The following is a 19,787-nucleotide window of genomic DNA, read 5'->3' as shown; positions in this document are numbered from 1 at the left end:
TCAATTTTCCTGTTTATGTGTGGAGCTAGTGCTGAATACTGATGGCCACTTCAACATGGAACCTGACAGATAGTGACTTGAATTTTACCGGTTACTTTTTGAAAGGGCACCTTTGATTTCATTTCTAAGATGTTGGAGAAAAAGAAGCACCTATTTTATATGTTGTCATATGAATAGATTAAAGAAATACAATTTATTTTTCATTAATATATGACAATGTGAATCTTGATATGTGTAGTGAGAAAAACAAAAATAATGTATTCTCTATATCAAAAAGATTTCTCAGATATTGTATAAAGTATTATTTCTGTTTTGTTCTACTTGTAAAACCGGTGTTTATACTGAAAAAGAGACCCTGCCTTTGGGCAAGATATAATGAGTGCATTTCTAAGTCGTGGTGTTTCAAGTTGTGCGAAAATACATTTTTCTCGTACAGACAGAGGCCGTAATCCTTTCAGTTAAGACAGTAGTTACTGGAGAAATCTCAAATATGAGTTAAAAGTAAAACATTTAGAGTAATGATAAAAGGGAATGAATTGTTCAAAGCAAAGCTTTCTAAAGACTGAGACTTTAAAGAGAAACAGTCTTACAAAATTGCAGAAACATGAGGAGCAATATTCACAAGGACCTACTGCCCGAATCCAATAAATATATAAATAAAATACAAAAAGCCACAATGTTTTATGTTTGTGTTTAAACATCATGGTGTAGTCTTAATTATGCTTTCCTTACATCTCGAACTAAACTTTAGACTATTAAAAAACATAGTGTTCTAATTTGCTTGAGGTGTGCAGCTACATACACACTGAGTGTACAAAACATTAGGAACACATGCTCTTTCCATGACAGATTGACCAGGTGAATCCAGGTGAAAGCTATGATCCGTCATTGGTGTCACCTGTTAAATCCACTTCAATCAGTGTAGATGAAGGGGAGAAGACAGGTTAAAGAAGGATTTTTAAGACTGGAGACAATTGGGACACGGATTGTGTATGTATACCATTCAGAGGGTGAACAGGTTTGAGTGTGTCAAGAACTGCAAAGCTGCTGGGTTTTTCACGCTCAACAGTTTCCTGTGTGTATCAAGAATGGTCCTGCACCCAAAGGACATCCAGCCAACTTGACACAACTGTGGGAAGCATTGAAGTCAACACAGGCCAGCATCCCTGTGGAACGCCTCGACACCTTGTAAAGTCCATGCCCCGACAAATTTAGGCTGTTCTGAGGGCAAAAGGGGTGCAACTCAATATTATATCCTAATGTTTTATACACTCAGTGTATAACGCTTAATGTACTAATGGGTAGTGAAGCATTCCAGGGACCGACCAGGACCAACCCTGCTTAGCTTCAGCAGCATGCCACCCTGCATCCCTCTGCTGGCATTCTGCTGAAACTAAGCAGGGTTGGTCCTGGTCAGTCCCTGGATGGGAGACCAGATGCTGCTGGAAGTGGTGTTGGAGGACCAGTAGGAGGCACTCTTTCCTCTTGTTAAAAACAATATATATCCCAATTCCCCATGGCAGTGTTTGGGGACGTTGTCCTGTGTAGGGTGACGTTAAATTGGTGTCCTGACTTTGTGTTGTCACTAAAGATCCCATGGCACATATTGTAAGAGAATGGGTGTTAATCCCAGTGTCATGGCTAAATTCCCAATCAATTTACCTGGGAAATGATGCTGTGACAGCCATTACGATATTCTCAAAACAGTCTAGTGTTATGACAGCACAACTCAAGCTAAGTGTTATGTTTGAAGGCTGTCAATTGCACTGCCAATTAGATAAAGAAGACCTTGTTAGCCAAATGGTCTTGCTTTACTGATATGGCCCTAATCCTAAAATTTGAACCCTAATTTACCCCAGTCAATCACTCAACCGCCCTATTGAAGTCATCATTGGCAAAGACTATGAGAAGTACTTACACCTCAAAAGGGGTAAACAGTAGAACATGGAAACTACCCACACACTGTAATGAGACAATATTTTGACCATTAGGATATGTCTGTCACTGCCCTTGTGTTTTTTGTCACTGCAGACTTACCTCACATGTAGAAGAGCGGCGTAGGCCTCACTGCCAGCTAGGACATAGCTGATCCCAATAGACACACTGAGAACAGAGAGAGGGGACTTGTTATTTATAAGCCCTCACTTCATCACACTAATTAGTGTCTGTTTCACTCAAGTATGCAGTGACGAGTTACCGGTACTCAAACTGACATCAAGCAGGAAATCTGTGCCTTCAACAGACTGAGGTAAAGTTACCACAAGACAAGTACTTTGGACTTCAAATAAGTGACAGAAAGACAAGCTCATATATTATAGATATCTTACAGTTTCCTTTTTCACATCGGAAACAACGGTATCATCTTTGAGGGTGTAATATGTGAACATTGTGTTTTGAAAGGCATCAGGCCACAAAATCGAATCATGGAGCAGGAAAAAACATAAAATCAAGAAGATGACATTTGGATTTGTGACATACAGTAGGCAGAGTGGGGATGATAAAGGCTGATGAAGAAGGAGCTAGTTGATGATGAAGGAGAATGAGATACTGTATAGATAATGTAGATGCTGGGTGGGAAGAGGGAATTGACTTAACAGTGCTGTTTATCATCCCAAGGCCACTGTCAGCAGGCAGCACTGTGCAGCAGCAGTGTTGAGGTGTAGTGATGGTTGTTTTAGGAGCAGACAGGCGGAGGGGGGGAGAGAGGGGTCACACAGACGAGCATTGATCGACTACTAAGCCCCTTGAACACAATGAAGGGGGTATCGATTGAGAAAGCGTTAGTGAGAGCTGTCTAAATGCTGATAACAAGGCCCATTCCATCAACAGAGTGGGGGCCAGTCCAGAGTAATAAACCAAACATTACACTGAAGATCACTGCTGACATTTTGGTTAGCGCTTGTGTCCGGTGGTGTGATTCTCACTGGTTTATGTACTGTATTTATTTAACCAGGCAAAATAAAAAGGCACATATGCTTTTGTATCAAGGACTGAAAGGCCAAAATATTACGGTACAAACTCAATGACACAAGATAAATCAATAAAATGGAAAATAACAAGGTTTTTGAAGCTTTAAGGCATACTACCTACCACATAGGACCAATGTTCTGAATGGTTTATTGATCAGAACAAAATAATCTCATTATGCAAATCCAGCGTTATAAATAATGCCACCTACAAAATGAAGTCAGCTGATTAATGCTCGCTTCCTCATTTGTGCAGAATATATTTGACTGGACGGGCCATTATTTTGAGGAGAAAAATAAGAAGTGTTCGTTAGGAAAGACATGACATTTCACCTATAAATAACAGGCGGCTCCCCACCAGTCTAGAGGGCACGGGATGGATTAAAAATCCACTTAGTGTTCTGATCCTACAAGGTCAAGTCTTCCCCTTAGTCACAGACAGCAGAGGAAAGGGAGAGAAAGCGCAAGAGAGAGAGAGAGACCAGCGATAACGCACTCCAGTGCCTCGCCTTCATTAACCTTTTTGTCTTTATTAAAAGATCTTCATCAGCCCAGCGGGCTGGCCACTGGTGACATTTTAGGAGTTTCCATGTTAACTCCCGAGAAGCTGTAGGGTCCCAGCAGGTGTGTCCTTCCTTCCCCTGAAGCTGTCTAGGGCTGTCTCTAGGTCTTCCTTAAAACCTTAGTATAGTGGCTACTCATTTAAAAGTTGCGTCAGTATAGCGTGCAATGTATTTCAATATAACAGAATAGCATGTTTTGAGTTTAATTTATCTGTGCTTAGTAGCTGAGGCTTCTTTGAGTGCACCATCAACTTGTTAATTTATCAGACATCACTTGAGTATTGTTAGGTTCTAAATATCAGAGTAAGAAACCGAAGGACACTATGAAAGCTTAAACCAAGTTTATTCATCCCAAAGGATCGAACAGCTGACCAGACAAAGACATGGTTCCACCAGAGGTGGTAGATATACCCCAATTTGGGGTGGAATCTCCTCCTTCTCTCTAAACACTACCTTCTCCCTTAACGTGACCTGACCATACCTCGACCCCCTTCATCGCTAATCCACGGCTCTCTCCTCTTATCAGTGCCTGCCACATGTGATCGTTTTCCCTACACTCAGTACAATCCAAGCTTAATTGCACTGATCATATATATTCCTTCTACAGATAAGCATTAACTTCGGGTGCAGACCCTCTAGACCCTAGCACTCAATATTTCAATAGGATACCTGATAATTAACACTACCATATCCGGACTGAATGTAAATGCTATACATTTCCCTCTCTCCCTCAATGAATAAGTATATTTTATATTCTCAGAACCCAACAGTATATTCAGTGTGACGGCCCTGAATTTGTCTGAACTGTCTCAGTGCTTCTCCTTCCAATAGGGCGCTTCCCCTTCAATTCCCAATTAAATAGCTAGCATCAGCTGCGCAAAAGTGGGGTTTGTGATGGTGGTGCGAATGAGGATGTGTTCAACCCTCAGTTCTGAAGCTTCTTTACTCAGTTTGTTTTGTTGTATTTAAAAGTGTGCTTTGTAGCATTGTCTCAAGTTTAACCAGGATCAGATCCACTCATTGCTTCCTTTGGACTACACATCTCAGTTGGTCTCCGCTGTCACAGTATCTAACGAAGGTGGCGCCCCTCCTCGGTCGGGCGGCGCTCGGCGGTCGTCGTCGCCGTCCTATTAGCTGCCACCGATCGTTGTTTCTGTGTCTTTTGGTTTTGTCTGTCTATCCCGCACCTGTTTTGTGTCTGTCATTAGTGGGGGGTTATTTAGTGTGTATTTTCAGTTGGGGTTCTCGTGCGGGATTGATTATTGTCTACTCTAGACAGTTGCGAGTGTAGCTGTTTTTTCGCTGATTATTGTCCATTGTATTGCCGGGCTGCGCCCCGTGCGCTTTTTCCAGAGTGTTTATTTTTGGGAACGTGTTTTCCCCTGGCGGACTTCGTCACGCGCCCTGTGCCCTACGGCTATTGCGTTTGCAATTATTATTAAAACACTGTTGCTCCGGCCCTCTGTCTCCTGCTCCTGATTCCACATCTCCACTGGTCCTAGACAGCCGTGACATCCGCTGGTTCTTCATGGCCTTTCTACTCTGTTGGCGGATTGGATTATCTGATTTACCAACTGACTACAACTTTTTTTGCATACAGCATTTCATTTGTTTTGGTGTGATGTATACCGTGATGATTTATGTGGTCAATTGTAGTTGAAGACGTATTGAGATTTGATACTCTTTATGGTTGTGTGGCAAAAGAGTTCGATATTTTAATTGTATGAAAAGAGACTGGGTTTACGCTACACTTGTATGAACAGACAAACATTGCGTGACTAAGGTCACTTGAGTTCCCTGAACTCCTTTACCGGGCTGGACTCTTTTAGGCCCGAGGTACAGGACTTTTCTGGAGGAACCAGAGCTCATTATTTGTTATATTATTATGTGTGTGTGATCATTTATGTTGGTAATACCACCCACGCAAAAGAACACATTTGTTTTGAAGTTATTTCCAATGTTTTAAGGGTTTGTGAAAAGTGTATTTCCATACTGACTTTTACATGAGTCCTTTGTATTTGTGTAGACTTGAATGACCAGACGGTACTCATTCCCTCCCAAAACCAAAAGGACAAATCAATATTATCTCTGGTAAGGAACAACCTACCTAACACCCCTACAAACAACAACCTCAAGTCAAAACCGTGACATCAGTCAACACATATTTTAAAAATATAATGGAATATAACAGAATGTTTTTGTTTCTCTTACAATAAAATCATTACAGTGTAACACCAGTTATATTAAGTAATAGGCTACAGTCCAGTTACAGATTCTTCTGGCGTCACATGGTCTGCGGTTGTGAGGCCAGTTGGACATACTGCCAAATTCTCTAAAATGACATTGTAGGCGGCTTATGGTAGAGAAATGAACATTCAATTCTCTGGCAACAGCTCTGGTTCTCTGTGTTTGGCGCCGACAGGAATGGACACCTCGCTTAGGAAACAATGCAGTATTATTTTTTTAACGTATTATTTCTTACACTGTTACCCCAGGAAATCTTAAGTCTTATTACATACAGCCGGGAGGAACTATTGGATATAAGAGCAACGTCAACTTACCAACACTACGACCAGGAATCCGACTTTCCCGAAGCGGATCCTCTGTTTGGACCACCACCCAGGACAATGGATCGGATCCCCGTAGGCGACCCAAAACAATGGCGCCGCAGAAGGGGCAGACGGAGCGGTCTTCTGGTCAGGCTCCGTAGATGGGCACATCGCCCACCGCTCCCGAGTATACTACTCGCCAATGTCCAGTCTCTTGACAACAAAGTAGACGAAATTCGAGCAAGGGTTGCCTTCCAGAGAGACATCAGAGATTGTAACATTCTTTGTTTCACGGAAACATGGCTCACTCGGGATATGTTATCAGAGTCGGTACAGTCACCCGGTTTCTTCACGCATCGTGCCGACAGAAACAAACATCTCTCTGGTAAGAAGAAGGGCGGGGGTGTATGCCTTATGATTAACGAGTCGTGGTGTGATCATAACAACATACAGGAACTCAAGTCCTTTTGTTCACCTGACCTAGAATTCCTTACGATCAAATGCCGACCGCATTATCTACCAAGAGAATTCTCTTTGATTATAATCACAGTCGTGTGTATCCCCCCCCCCCCCCCAAGTAGACACCTCGACGGCCCTGAAAGAACTTCATTGGACTCTATGTAAACTGGAAACCACATATCCTGAGGCTGCATTTATTGTAGCTGGGGATTTTAACAAGGCTAATCTGAAAACAAGGCTCCCTAAATTTTATCAGCATATCGAATGCGCGGCCCGGGCTGGTAAAACTCTGGACCATTGTTACTCTAATTTCCGCGACGCATACAAAGCCATCCCTCGCCCTCCTTTCGGCAAATCTAAACACGACTCCATTTTGTTGCTCCCAGCCCGTGCTCAGGTCTGTTCAACGCTGGTCCAACCAATCAGATTCCACGCTTCAAGATTGCTTCAATCACGTGGACTGGGATATGTTCCGGATAGCATCGGACAATAACATTGATGTATATGCTGATTCGGTGAGCGAGTTTATTTGCAAGGGCATCGGTGGTGTGGTACCCACAGTGAAAATTAAAACCTTCCCCAACCAGAAACCGTGGATTGATGGCAGCATTCACGCAAAACTGAAAGCACGAACCACTGCTTTTAATCATGGCAAGGCGACCGGAATCATAACCGAATACAAGTGTAGCTATTCCCTCTGCAAGGCAATCAAACAAGCTAAGCATCAGTATAGAGGCAAAGTAGAGTTGCAATTCAATGGCTCAGACACGAGACGTATGTGGCAGGGTCTACAGTCAATCATGGACTACAAAAAGAAAACCAGCCCCATCGCAGACACCGATGTCTTGCTCCCACACCAACTAAACAATTTCTTTGCTCGATTTGAGGACAATACCTGCGGGCTCTCCTTCACCACAGCCAACGTGAGAAAAACATTTAAACGTGTTAACCCTCGCAAGGCTGCCGGCCAAGACGGCATCCCTAGCCGTGTCCTCAGAGCATGCGCAGACCAGCTGGCTGGTGTGTTTACAGACATATTCAATCAATCCCTATCCCGGTCTGCTGTTCCCACATGATTCAAGAGGGCCACCATTATTCCTGTTCCCAAGAAAGCTAAGGTAACTGAGCTAAACGACTATCGCCCTGTAGCACTCACTTCCGTCATCATGAAATGCTTTGAGAGACTAGTCAAGGATCATATCACCTCCACCCTACCTGACACCCTAGACCCACTCCAATTTGCTTACCGCTCCAAAAGGTCCACAGACGACGCAATCGCAATCAAACTGCACACTGCCCTAACTCAACTGGACAAGAGGAATACCTATGTAAGAATGCTGTTCATCGATTACAGCTCAGCATTCAACACCATAGTACTCTCCAAACTCATCATTAAGCTCGAGACCCTGGGTCTCGACCCCGCCCTGTGCAACTGGGTCCTGGACTTTCTGACGGGCCGCCCCCAGGTGGTGAGGGTAGGAAACAACATCTCCACCCCGCTGATCCCCCCACAAGGGTGCGTTCTCAGCCCTCTCCTGTACTCCCTGTTCACCCATGACTGCGTTTCCATGCACATCTCCAACTCAATCATCAAGTTTGCAGACGACACTACAGTGGTAGGCTTTATTACCAACAACGACAAGACGGCCTACAGGGAGGAGGTGAGGGCCCTCGGAGTGTGGTGTCAGGGAAATTACCTCACACTCAATGTCAACAAAACAAAGGAGATGATCGTGGACTTCAGTAAACAGCAGAGGGTGCACCCCCCTATCCACATCGACGGGACAGTAGTGGAGAAGGTGGAAAGTTTTAAGTTCCTCAGCGTAGACATCACGGACAAACTGAAATGGTCCACCCACACAGACAGCGTGGTGAAAAAGGCGCAACAGCGCCTCTTCAACCTCAGGAAGCTGAAGAATTTGGCTTGTCACCGAAAACACTCACAAACTTATACAGATGCACAATCGAGAGCATCCTGTCCGGCTGTATCACCGCCTGGTATGGCAACTGCTCCGCCCACAACAGTAAGGCTCTCCAGAGGGTAGTGAGGTCTGCACAACGCATCACCGGGGGCAAACTACCTGCCCTTCAGGACACCTACACCACCCGATGTCACAGGAAGGCTAAAAAGATCATCAAGGACAACAACCACCCGAGCCACTGTCTGTTCACCCCGCTATCATCCAGAAGGCGAGATCAGTACAGGTGCATCAAAGCTGGGACCGAGAGACTGAAAAACAGCTTCTATCTCAAGGCCATCGGACTGTTAAACAACCATCTCTAACACTGAGTGGCTGCTGTCAACATACTGACTCAATCTCTAGCCACTTTAATTATTAAAAATTGGATGTAATAAATGTATCACTAGTCACTTAAACAATGCCACTTTATATAATGTCTACATACCCTACATTACTCATCCCATATGTATATACTGTACTCTATACCATCTACTGCATCTTGCCTATGCCGTTCGGCCATCGCTCATCCATATATTTATATGTACATCTTCTTAATTATTCCTTTACACGTGTGTATAAGGTAGTTGTTGTGAAATTGTTAGATGACTTGTTAGATATTACTGCACGATCGGAACTAGAAGCACAAGCATTTCGCTACACTCGCATTAACATCTGCTAACCATGTGTATGTGACCAATAGAATTTGATTTTATTTGGTGGACATTCCTGCAGTCAACATGCTCCCTCAAATCTTGAGACATCTGTGGCATTGTGTTGTGTGACAACTGCTCATTTTAGAATGGCCTTGTGTAATGATCATGCTTTTTAAAATTTTCACCTGTGAGTTCCAAATATCTCTAATAGTTGCCCCAGCTTGAGTTTTTTTATGCGGATGATGTCAGAATGCACTCACAGGACAGTTAACCTGCACTGCCCTCAAACCAAGACACATGCTGACTGCTAATTATCTTTAGGCTATATTTCATCTTGTCAATTATAAATTATTTTCTGACAAGTTTTATTTTCTAAGAACAGTTTGAATTGAGGTGTGTTCCGCCTCCTCATTAATTCAGATAGAAGTAGCCCATTTCACTGTTGCGGACAATTTTAGTTTGAGGCTTTTCTGAACCTGACAAACTTCTCTCTTCAATGAGAGCCCAAGCACCTCCCCAGTGTTTCCCCAGATCAAGTATGCAGACATTTGTGCAGTCTAGCACAAACTCTTTCCCCCTGGCACATATTCTGGCTGGCGCTCACATTGCCGTCATTGTTGTTTTCCTTACAAATAATAACTTTGGACATGTGTGCGCTGCTATCAAAGTAAGTGCCTTATTTTCTGTATATCGTGTTGTCGTTTCTACTTTGGCATACCGTATGTATGTATGGAGCATAATGTATTTACAGTTTTATTCACGTTTTCAAGTACTGGTGACAAATCATGCATTCCGATTCTGGCATAGATTGTAATGAACACATGATGTGTGTAAAATACTTTTTTGAAGGTTGTACTGATTATGATGAGTTAATGCTAGCTATTTGCCAGCTATGTGTGGCGCCATGTTTGTTGACATTTTACAATGCATTCTGGGTGTCACGTAAACCTCTGGCAGACCAAATATATTATAACAAATGAGGTGAGGGATGGTTCAACCATCTTTCGAGTAAACTTCCGGAAGTGAATGAAGGGAAGTTAACCTGTTGGGGATAGGGGGGGCAGTATTTGCACGGCCGGATAAAAAACGTACCCGATTTAATCTGGTTACTACTCCTGCCCAGTAACTAGAATATGCATATGCATATGCATATCCCTAAAGTTTCTAAAACTGTTTGAATGGTGTCTGTGAGTATAACAGAACTCATATGGCAGGCCAAAACCTGAGAAGATTCCAAACAGGAAGCGCCCTCTCTGACCATTACTTGGCCTTCTTGATCATCTCTATCCAAAACAAAAGATCTCTGCTGTAACGTGACATTTTCTACGGCTCCCATAGGCTCTCAGAATGCGGCAGAACGTTGAATGATGACTCTCCAGTCTCTGGTTGAAAAACAGTAGCGCATTTGGTAAGTGGTCGATCTGAGAACAATGAGACTGGTGCGCACGTGCACGAGACAAACCCATGTTTACATTTTCAGTCTTTGAACGAAAACAGGGTTTCCTGGTCGGAATATTATCGCTTTTTTACGAGAAAAATCGCATAAAAATTGATTTTAAACAGCGTTTGACATGCTTCGAAGTACGGTAATGGAATATTTCGATTTTTTTTGTCACGAAACACGCCGGGCGCGTCACCCTTCTTTACCCTTCGGATAGTGACCTGAACGCACGAACAAAACGGAGCTATTTGAATATAACTATGGATTATTTGGAACCAAAACAACATTTGTTGTTGAAGTAGAAGTCCTGGGAGTGCATTCTGATGAAGAACAGCAAAGGTAATCCAATTTTTCTAACAGTAATTCTGAGTTTAGGTTGTCCCAAACTTGGTGGGTGTCAAAATAGCTAGCCGTGATGGCCGAGCTATGTACTCAGAATATTGCAAAATGTGCTTTCACCGAAAAGCTATTTTAAAATCTGACATCGCGATTGCATAAAGGAGTTCTGTATCTATAATTCTTAAAATAATTGTTATGTATTTTGTGAACGTTTATCGTCAGTAATTTAGTAAATTCACCGGAAGTGTTCGGTGGGAATGCTAGTCACATGCTAGTCACATGCTAATGTAAAAAGCTGGTTTTTTATATAAATATGAACTTGATTGAACAAAACATGCATGTATTGTATAACATAATGTCCTAGGAGTGTCATCTGATGAAGATCATCAAAGGTTAGTGCTGCATTTAGCTGTGGTTTGGGTTTATGTGACATATATGCTTGCTTGAAAAACGTCTGTGTGATTATTTGTGTCTATGTACTCTCCTAACATAATCTAATGTTTTGCTTTCGCTGTAAAGCCTTTTTGAAATCGGACAATGTGGTTAGATTAACGAGAGTCTTATCTTTAAAATGGTTTAAAATAGTTGATTGTATGAGAAAATTGAATGTGGTATTTTAGTTGGTTTTGTATTTCACGCCGTGCGATGCCATTGGCTGTTGGCTAGGGGTTCATTCCGCTAGCGGAACGTCTGTCCTCAACAGGTTAACAGTAAATCCCTGACTGGTGGCAATTAGCAGGCCAGCAGCTAACACACTTCCTGTCCTGGTCTCCTCTTAATGAGTACCAGGCAGCCATCAAACTCATCTGCATATTCAATTGCAGGCTTGGCAGCCAGACACCTTCCTCAGACTGTTTAACATTACTCCTGACCCTTACAGAACTGGAACTAGAGATGTGGGGCCCAATGGAAAAGGATCTAGGAGGATCTGTGGATTCTGTGTTACCAAAGGAATTGGAACCACAGAGAGAGAGAGAGAGTGAGTACATATAGGTGGATTGTGAACAAAACCCAACTAATGTCACAGATGTGGAAGTGTAACATAGGCAGATGCGGTGGATTGAGACGCATCCAACGCAAAAAAGTAGATACAGTTGAAGTCGGAAGCTTACATACACAGGTTGGAGACATTACAACTCGTTTTTCAACCACTCCACAAATTTCTTGTGAACAAACTATAGTTTAAGTAATTTTTCCAACAATGGTTTACAGACAGATTATTTCACTTATAATTCACTGTGTCACAATTCCAGTGGGTCAGAAGTTTACATACGCTAAGTTGACTGTGTCTTTAAAAAAATTATGTAATGGCTTTAGAAGCTTCTGATAGGCTAATTGACATCATTTGAGTCAATTGGAGGTGTACCTGTGGAAGTATTTCAAGGCCTACCTTCAAACTCAGTGCCTCTTTGCTTGACATCATGGGAAAATCAAAAGAAATCAGCCAAGACCTCAGAAATAAATTGTAGACCTCCACAAGTCTGGTTCATCCTTGGGAGCAATTCCAAATGCTTGAAGGTACCACGTTCATCTGTACAAACAATAGTACGCAAGTATAAACACCATGGGACCACACAGTCGTCATACCGCTCAGGAAGGAGACGCGTTCTGTCTCCTAGAGATGAATGCACTTTGGTACAAAAAATGCAAATCAATCCGAGAACAACAGCAAAGGACCTTGTGAAGATGCTGGAGGAAACAGGTACAAAAGTATCTATATCCACAGTAAAACAAGTCCTATATCGACATAACCTGAAAGGCCACTCAGCAAGGATGAAGCCACTGCTCCAAAACCGCCATAAAAAAGCCAGACTACGGTTTGCAACTGCACATGGGGAGAAAGATTGTACTTTTTGGAGAAATGTCCTCTGGTCTGATGAAACAAAAATAGAACTGTTTGGCCATAATGACCATCATTATGTTTGGAGGAAAAAGGGGGAGGCTTGCAAGCCGAAGAACACCATCCCAACCGTGAAGCATGGGGGTGGCAGCATCATGTTGTTGGGGTGCTTTGCTGCAGGAAGGACTGGTGCACTTCACAAAATAGATGGCATCATGAGGGAGGAAAATGATGTGGATATATTGAAGCAACATCTTAAGACATCAGTCAGGAAGTTAAACCCTGGTCGCAAATGGGTCTTCCAAATGGACAATGACCCCAAGCATACTTCCAAAGTTGTGGCAAAAAGGCTTAAGGACAACAAAGTCAAGGTATTGGAGTGGCCATCACAAAGCCCTGACCTCAATCCTATAGAAAATGTGTGGGCAGAACTGAAAAAGCGTGTGCGAGCAAGGAGGCCTACAACCTGACTAAGTTACACCAGCTCTGTCAGGAGGAATGGGACAAAATTCACCTAACTTATTATGCGAAGCTTGTGCAAGGCTACCCGAAACGTTTGACCCAAGTTAAACAATTTAAAGGCAATGCTACCAAATACTAATTGAGTGTATGTAAACTTCTGACCAACTGGGAATGTGATGAAAGAAATAAAATCTGAAATAAATCATTCTCTCTATTTTTATTCTGACTTTTCACATTCTTAAAATAAAGTGGTGATCCTAACTGACCTAAAACAGGGAATTTTTACTAGGATTAAATGTCAGGAATTGTGAAAAACTGAGTTTAAATGTATTTGGCTAAGGTGTATGTAAACTTTCAACTGTATTTCTAGCTTAAATTTACCGATTTAGGGGGGAATTTACAATTATGCAAATGTGATTTCCATGGGAGCCCGGACGTTGACCTTATGGGGCTAACAGGATTTTTGAATGACTACCTCATCTCTGTACCTCACACACACAATTGTCAGTAACGTCCCTCAGTCGGGCAGTGCATTTCAAACACAGATTCAACCACAAAGACCAGGGATGTTTTCCAATCCCTCACAAAAAAGGGCACCAATTGGTAGATACATTTTTTTTAAAGCAGACACTGAATATCTCTTTGAGCATGGTGAAGTTATTAATTACACTATGGATTGTGTATCAATACACCCAGTCACTACAAAGATGCACGCATCCTTCCTAACTAAGTTGCCGGAGAGGAAAGAAACCGCTCAGGGATTTCACCATGAGGCCAATGGTGACTTTAAAACAGTTACAGAGTTTAATGGCTGTGATAGGGGAAAACTGAGGATGGATCAACAACATTGTAGTTACCCCAAAATACTAACCTAATTGACAGAGTGAAAATAGGAAGCCTGTACACTATAAAAATATTCCAAAACATGCATCCTGTTTGCAACAAGGCACTAATGCAATACTGCAAAACAATGTGGCAAAGCAAATCACTTTTTGTCTTGAATACAAAGTGTTATGTTTGGGGCAAATCCAATACAACACATTACTGAATACCACTCTCCATATTTTCAAGCATAGTGATGGCTGCATCATGTTATGGGTATGCTTGTAATCATTAAGGACTGGGGAGTTTTTCAGGATAAAAAAGAAAAAGAATGGAGCTAAGCACTGGCAAAATCCTAGAGGAAAACCTGGTTCAGTCTGCTTTGCACTAGACACTGGGAGATCAATTCACCTTTCAGCAGAACAATAACCTATAACACAAGGCCAAATATACAATGGAGTTGCTCATCAAGAAGGCAGTGAATGTTCCTGAGTGGCCGAGTTACAGTTTCGTATTAAATCTACTTGAAAATCTATGGCAAGACCTGAAAATGGTTGTCTAGCAATGATCAACAACCAATTTGACAGAGTTTGAAGAATTTTAAAAAGAATAATGGGCAAATGTTGCACAATCCAGATGTGGAAAGCTCTTAGAGACTAACCCAGAAAGACTCACAGCTGTCATCGCTGCCAAAGGTGCTTCTACAAAGTATTGACTCAGGGGTGTGAATACTTAAGTAAATTAGATATTTCTGTATTTCATTTTCAATAAATGCCCAAAAAACATGTTTTCACTTTGTCATTATGGGGTACTGTATGTAGGTGACTGAGAAAGAAAAATATATTCAATCCATTTTGAATTCAGGCTGTAACAACAAAATGCGGATTAAGTCAAGGGGTATGAATACTTTCTAAAGGCACCGTATATGTATATGTATGTGTGTGTGTGTGTGTGTGTGTGTGTGTGTGTGTGTGTATGTGTGTGTGTGTGTGTGTGTATGTGTGTGTGTGTGTGTGTGTGTGTGTGTGTGTGTGTGTGTGTGTGTGTGTGTGTGTGTGTGTGTGTGTAACGGGGAACATCTATAGTTCATTCGGAAATTCAGACCCCATGACTTTTTCCACATTTTGTTACGTTACAGACTTATTCTAAAATTGATTAAATTGTCAATCCACACACAATAGCCCATAATGACAAAGCAAAAACAGTAAAAAAAATACAATTTGCAAATGTATTAAAAATACTAAACTGAAATATCACATTTACATACAGTACCAGTCAAAAGTTTTGACCCACCTACTCATTCAAGGGTTTTTCTTTAATTGTAGACATCAAAACTATGAAATAACACATATGGAATCATGTAGAAACCAAAAAAGTGCTAAACAAATCCAAATATATTTTATATATTAGATTATTCAGAGTAGCCACCCATTGCCTTGATGTCAGCTTTGCACTCTTGGCATTCTCTCAACCAGCTTCTGAGGTAGTCACCTGGAATATATTTCAATTAACAGGTGTGCCTTGTTACATTTACATTTTAGTAATTTAGCAGACACTCTTATCCAGAGCGACTTACAGTAGTGAATGCATACATTTCATTTCATGCATTTTTTTGTACTGTGGGAATCAAACCCACAACCCTGGCGTTGCAAACACCATGCTCTACCAACTGAGCCACAGGGAAGGCCTTGTTAAAAGTTAATTTGTGGAATTTCTTTCCTTCTTAATCTGTTTGAGCCAATCAGTTGTGTTGTGACAAGGTAGGGGGGGTATACAGAAGATAGCCCTATATGATAAAAGACCAAGTCCATATTATGGCAAGAACAGCTCAAATAAGCAAAGAGAAATGACAGTCCATCATTACTTTAAGGTATTTCTGTTTGTTATTTTTTATAAATTTGCTAACTTTTCTGAAAACCTGTTTTTGCTTCATCATTATGGGGTATTGTGTGTACATTTATGAGGGGAAAAAGTATTTGATACATTTTAGAGTAAGGCTGTAACATAACAAAATTTGGAAAAAGGAAGGGGTCTGAATACTTTCCAAATGCATTGTATGCAGAGTTACAACTTTACCACTCTGTGACAAAGTCAGCCTGCCTGCTAGGGTGTGATTCATGAGCTGGTCCCCACAGGGTCTTACCATTAAATAATGCAGTAAGGCATGAGATTAAATGACATCACTGAAAAGCATGGCCCAAATTAGATGCAGCACATATGCCCACAAGGCACAGGCGTAGCTTGGATTCATAGATATGAAAAAGGTCAATTCACTACCCATGATAAAGAATGTTCCAAGGGAAAAAATGATGGAGGTACAGTAGCAGACACATTCTGTATCAATATTTGAACAAGGATTCAAGGAAGAAATGCTAAGGATTAACACAAACACTATGCTGAGGCCAATTTGTACATGAGAAGCCTTCTAATGCAGAATTGCAGAAATGTTTTTCATAGAATAAAAATACCAAGTAGACTCCTATTAATGGTTAAATGCTTCCAAGTATCAGACTAATTGACAATACGAATGGGCACTAGTTTGTACGACATAAACACTGTTAAGGCCAGGTAGACGGAATCCAGCCGTGAGTCTGTATTTCTGAGAAATCCCCTCTCTCACAAAGACAGTTGCTGGCCTTTTCTGCAGAGCCAACACATTTCTCAAGGTGTAAAACATGGGGCATAATGGATGGGAGGCTGCTGACACTAAGAGAGCAGATGACAAATGTTGATAATTGAAACGATGGGTAGTAACATGCAAGGGGACATGGTTGATGTGGTACAGGGGAGTAACTGAAGCCCCCTGACACAGCTGTATCTGGGCTTTGGTATCATACATGTTGTTTGTTTAATTAGGAAGCCTCTATACAATTGGAGCATGTTATAACCTCCTCATGAATATTTGAAATGTGTTGAGTGATCCATTAGAATCTAATCTTAATCTAACTTTGTAGAACACTTTTAAGTTTCATTTACCTCCACTGATTAGGCCTTATTTATTTCCCTATGGTCCAAGTTGTGGTGTTATTCTGTCATTAGACTTCTTTAATATGGCAGCTAGCTGTAGTCGTCTGTATTAGTGTAACTTACAACTGGAAGAGTAGGATGAAGTTGAAGGCATGGCTCATAGGCTTGCTGAGGAAGAGAAGCCCCAACACATGGAGATTAGGCTGTAGCTTCTCCTCCAGTGTCTGTCTGGCCGTGTCCTGCTGCAGGAGGCCCGTGTCTGAAACAGAGACGACAGGTTTCAGAAATCAAACCTCCCTGGGAGACAATGCTGTATTTCTGGGAGAAACAGCGATTCCTGGTGACAGGTCCATTTTGGAGAATAAGCGTGAGGGATAAATGCAGTTGGGAACGGTGCGGCTCAGTCAGCCGCTGAGCGCGTAATGGATGAGTGGTGCCATCCTTCAGCGCCGCCGAGGTCCGCAACACATCCCTCTCCATTGCCTCGCCATAGAAGACACACACTGAGATTCTGGGAGTACCTTCTCACTCCACTTTTATGTGGTAAATAATGAATCAGCAGAGAGATGAATGGGAGAGATAGAGAGAATGCAGGGAGATGAATACAGACAGATCAAAAAAGGTGTTGAGGAGGAGGAGGTATATCAGATCACTGACAATAAGTCATAGCCTGATAATCCTTCTAGCAGCCAACGGAATAGCAGATATGACAAAGCACATTGAAGACTTATAACCCTGAATATGAACATAATGCCCACTCATTCAAAATGTTTAGAAAGGCAAGGACTCTACCGTGCTCCAACTGATAATGCTTTGGGCCTTAACAGTAACACTACAATGGCAGAGAGAGGAAGTGTGAGAAAGAGATAAAATAATATAGTGCAATATAATAAACTCATATCGCAGACAGTCCAAGTGGCTCTTTAGAAATAAGTGCATTTCTCTCAACACAACACTTGAACAGATTCAGGCATCTGTTTCTGTATGCAGATAAAACAAGCACACACATCACAAACCAGTCTCTACATATGGTTTTACTCCATCTGGGTGAACGAGACATGAATGGCCACGGAATACAACATACTGTCATTCCTAATGGCACACAAGTTTGGACTTGTCTATTAAAATTACAAATAGCTCTCAAAATCAGTTGTGTCAGTCAGCCAGGAATCTCTGTAATAAGTCTTTGGCAGCAGAATCAGATTCAATTTTGCACTGCGATAAGACTACTGTACCTCTAATGTAAGAATGAGAGGGGAATAGACTGCAGCAGCTAGAAGGCAATATCAGTCATTTTGCAGAAGAACCCATCTGCTATCCAACAGGACAGCCAAGTCATAAATATGAAGAGATGCAAGATCCCCCACACCTGTCACCCAACTCTCCCCAGCTTTGAGGGAAGAGTGAAAGGAACACAAACATAATATTTATCTGTACACAGCATTTAATGAGTGCTGAATGCAGTATGGTGCTAATGAGTTTGCATAAGCCGAGACATAACAGCCATTGTGGTCAGAGGTTCTTCCTCCTATTGGACAACAATTCAATGGCTAATCTTCAAGTAATATTACAGTATACTCCAAAGGCAAAACACAGCAGGATACAGAATTAGCTATTGATTTATTTTACACCTAGAGTGTGGTATAACTGTGTTTTTAATGACAGTTATGATTTTAGGGGCCTACTATATGAAGAACTTTGGGAAATATCAGAGGGAAGTTTCTGGTGTCCCAGTGCTGTGACTCTTTGTAAGGATAAAGAGCATAATCTAATCCACCAGAAAAGACTGAACAAATATTACAACAAATATTATGGTTAAACTCAAGGATACTAATTGATTAAAAAAAAATAGTTTTGGATTTAAAAAAATTAAAAAGGTATAATGCAAATTATATCATAACTAGGACTGGTGGATTTATATAAAACATGCAGCTAACAAAAATATATTGAAATGTCAGCTCTACTCAAAATTACAACCAAATAATTGCAGCATTACTGCAAAAATGGAAGAGACAGGTGGAAGGGGGAGATAGTAAGGAACTTGTCTGTCGGCCCTGCATTAAAGACCAAAATTGGCTAAATAAAATTGTGATAAATGAAAAAGTATACCAGTTTCATTTAAGGACCAAAAAATGTACAGCTGTGCCATATAGATTGCAAAATAGTTGGGAAGACATTTTCTGGAATCAAAACTTTTCAATTTATATGATTATACAAAATTCTTGCAACCAATAGAATGTTATATACAGTAACAGTCAAAGGTTTGGACACACCTACTCATTCCAGGGTTTTTCTTTATTTTTACTATTTTTTACATTGTAGAATAATTGTGAAGAAATCAAAACTATGAAATAACACATATGGAATCATGTAGTAACCAAAAAAGTGTTAAACAATTCAAAATATATTTTATATTTGAGATTCTTCAATGTAGCCACCCTTTGCCTTGATGACAGCTTTGCACACTCTTTGCATTCTCTCAAGTAAGTACACTGATGAAATGAACAACATCAAACTTGTAATGATTTTGAAGCTCAATAACATAACTGATCCCCCTTTCTCTATCAATGAAAGCCAGAGATCTGTTATACCTTCTCTATAACAGAGCCCGTATAAGATGTGTTATAACTTCTCTATAACAGAGCCCGTATAAGATGTGTTATAACTTCTCTATAACATGGCCCGTATAAGATGTGTTATACCTTCTCTATAACAGAGCCCGTATAAGATGTGTTATAACTTCTCTATAACAGAGCCCGTATAAG

The 19,787-nt window shown here is 41.2% G+C and overlaps 1 protein-coding gene across 2 annotated transcripts in view; it reads right to left on the bottom strand.

The window, feature by feature from the left end:
- Positions 1-19,787, bottom strand: part of LOC115158418 (uncharacterized) — a 103,917-nt gene that overhangs the window by 75,451 nt on the left and 8,679 nt on the right. For both annotated transcript variants that reach the window (XM_029707335.1, XM_029707337.1), the window contains 2 exons: positions 17,146-17,281; positions 2,038-2,103 (listed from right to left, as the gene is read on the bottom strand). In XM_029707335.1, the coding sequence (XP_029563195.1) occupies positions 2,038-2,103; positions 17,146-17,281 (202 nt within the window). The remainder of the gene's footprint in view (positions 1-2,037; positions 2,104-17,145; positions 17,282-19,787) is intronic.

Source organism: Salmo trutta, chromosome 22 (assembly GCF_901001165.1).
Source record: "Salmo trutta chromosome 22, fSalTru1.1, whole genome shotgun sequence".
Classification (NCBI taxonomy): Eukaryota; Metazoa; Chordata; class Actinopteri; order Salmoniformes; family Salmonidae; genus Salmo; species Salmo trutta.
The sequence above is the reverse complement of the archived record's forward strand: the minus strand, read 5'-3'. Positions and strand labels throughout refer to the sequence as shown.